Source organism: Theropithecus gelada, unplaced genomic scaffold (assembly GCF_003255815.1).
Source record: "Theropithecus gelada isolate Dixy unplaced genomic scaffold, Tgel_1.0 HiC_scaffold_3121, whole genome shotgun sequence".
In the NCBI taxonomy this organism is placed as follows: Eukaryota; Metazoa; Chordata; class Mammalia; order Primates; family Cercopithecidae; genus Theropithecus; species Theropithecus gelada.
The window spans coordinates 3,039-4,865 of NW_020259611.1; the positions used below are offsets into that span (position 1 = coordinate 3,039).

The following is a 1,827-nucleotide window of genomic DNA, read 5'->3' on the forward strand; positions in this document are numbered from 1 at the left end:
GAACTCACCAATTTTAAATTGCAATAAATTTACCAAACATTTTCACTATTTATGGAGAGCTTTACAGTAAGAAAGTATCAACAAAAGCAGGCACATCCGTGTACAAAGTGTTGCCGTTGGGTGTTTTCGCTTCTTCTTTCCTGAATTACCAGTTGCTTTTCGTCTCTGTCCGCTCTTCCTCCGTGGGAAGTCGCCGTCCTGGGGCGCTCGCTCTGTCCCCCTCGCCTCGGACCACCAGGCAGAGCAGCCCCAGGGTTTGGACTTGCCAAGAAAAGTGCAGTCGGGCTAGCCAAGCCCAAACATTTATTGTAAACTTGAAAATGGAATCCAGATATGAACGACACAAATAAGAAGAGAAACCTCCCAGATACAGAAATGGTCACATCAGGGGCCCCCTCCTGTGGTCACGGAGCCCGCAGAGGGGGCCAGGCCGGAGGCTGCAAAGCCACGTGGAAGAGGCAGCGCCCCTGAGGCCTGGCCCTGGACCCCACCCCGCCGCCCGTCCTCCCTTGCCGCCGGGGTCCTGAGCGGGGCGGGGGGAACGCAAGCACGGTCCGCGGGATGGGGGTCCGGCCCGCGGGCTCAGCAGGCCCGACGGGTCTCCCAGGGCCGCGGCGTCTCGCAGGGCGGCCGGCAGCAGTAGGGGTAGGAGGCGTTGAGGTCGGGGTCCGAGGGCGCGTACCCCGGCAGCTCCACCGACGGGTGCCCCCCGCAGCGCACCTCCGCGCCCGCCTCGTCCAGCGCGTGGAGGACGCCCACGTTGATGTAGGAGACCGCGTGGTGCGCCGCGAAGCCCGCGCAGTCCCCGGGGGCGGCCAAGTCCGACTCCTCCGGGGAAAGGATGGAGGCCTCGCTCGGCCGCTGCTGCAGCCGCCGCCCCCGCCGGCCCCGCCGGCCCCGGCGCGCCCGAGAGGCGGGCGGCTGCGCGCGGAGCCCGGAGCCGCCGCGGGGCCGCGCCAGGGCCCGGCCTCCCCTCCGCCTGCCGCGCCGACCGCGCCGGGCCTGCGACGACTTGTAGTTCTTGACGAGCAGCAGGCTGAGCAGGCCCAGCAGGCACTCGAGCGAGTTGAAGACGGTGGAGAGCACCAGGCCGCGCTGGTAGTCCTTCAGCTGGCGGCACTTGGCGGACGTGGCGCTGTCCAGGGTGCTGCGGGAGCGCGGGGCGCCGGGGGCCGAGCCCGGGGCCAAGCCGGGGGCTGAGCCGGGGGTTGAACCTGGGGCCGAGCCGGGGCTCGAACCTGGCGCCCGCGGGGGCAGGCAGTAGTGCGAGTACTTGCGCTCCACCAGGGACACGGTGTCGCCGTCGATCACGGCGCCCGCAAAGGCGCTGAGGACCCCGAGCATGAAGACCAGGACGCCGAGCAGAAGCAGGTTCTGGCTGCTCACCGGCCCCGGGGCCCCGGCCGCGGCCCCCGGCTCGCCCGGCGCGGCCTCGGAAGCTCCTGCCGGCGCCGCGGGTACCCCCAGACCCGGGCCCGGCTCCGACCCCGCGAGGGGCGCGTCCCGGGGTCCGCAACAGAGCAGGGCGGCGCCGAGCAGCGAGAGGCCGGCGGCCAGCAGCAGCCCCGAGTAGAAGGCGCCGGCGGCGGCCCCCAGGCGGAACGGCTCCCCGCGCAGCTCCGAGCCCAGCGAGAAGCACTTGAGGCCGACGGCGGCGGCGCTGAGCGCGCAGGCGAGCAGGAGGCAGGAGGAGAGCGCGGCGCAGGCCCCGCGGACGCTCCACTTCATCCTCCGCGCCCGAGCCGGCCCGCACCCCGCGCGCCCGCCGCCGCCCGCCGCCGCCCCCGCCGCCTGCGCCTCCTCCCGGCGCCGCGCGGCCGGACCGCC

At 71.6% G+C, this 1,827-nt stretch overlaps 1 protein-coding gene across 1 annotated transcript; it reads right to left on the minus strand.

Annotated features, from left to right (window-relative positions):
- Positions 1-275: 275 nt before the first annotated feature.
- On the minus strand, positions 276-1,821 carry LOC112617659 (transmembrane protein 271). The gene has a single exon (XM_025374360.1). It carries the CDS (start codon positions 1,726-1,728, stop codon positions 583-585), a length of 1,146 nt encoding a protein of 381 aa, XP_025230145.1. The 5' UTR covers positions 1,729-1,821; the 3' UTR covers positions 276-582.
- Between the last annotated feature and the right edge of the window lie 6 nt (positions 1,822-1,827).

Excerpts from the sequence above, each read along its gene's own strand:
- LOC112617659 (XM_025374360.1), bottom strand. The coding sequence starts at position 1,728 with ATGAAGTGGAGCGTCCGCGGGGCCTGCGCCGCGCTCTCCTCCTGCCTC.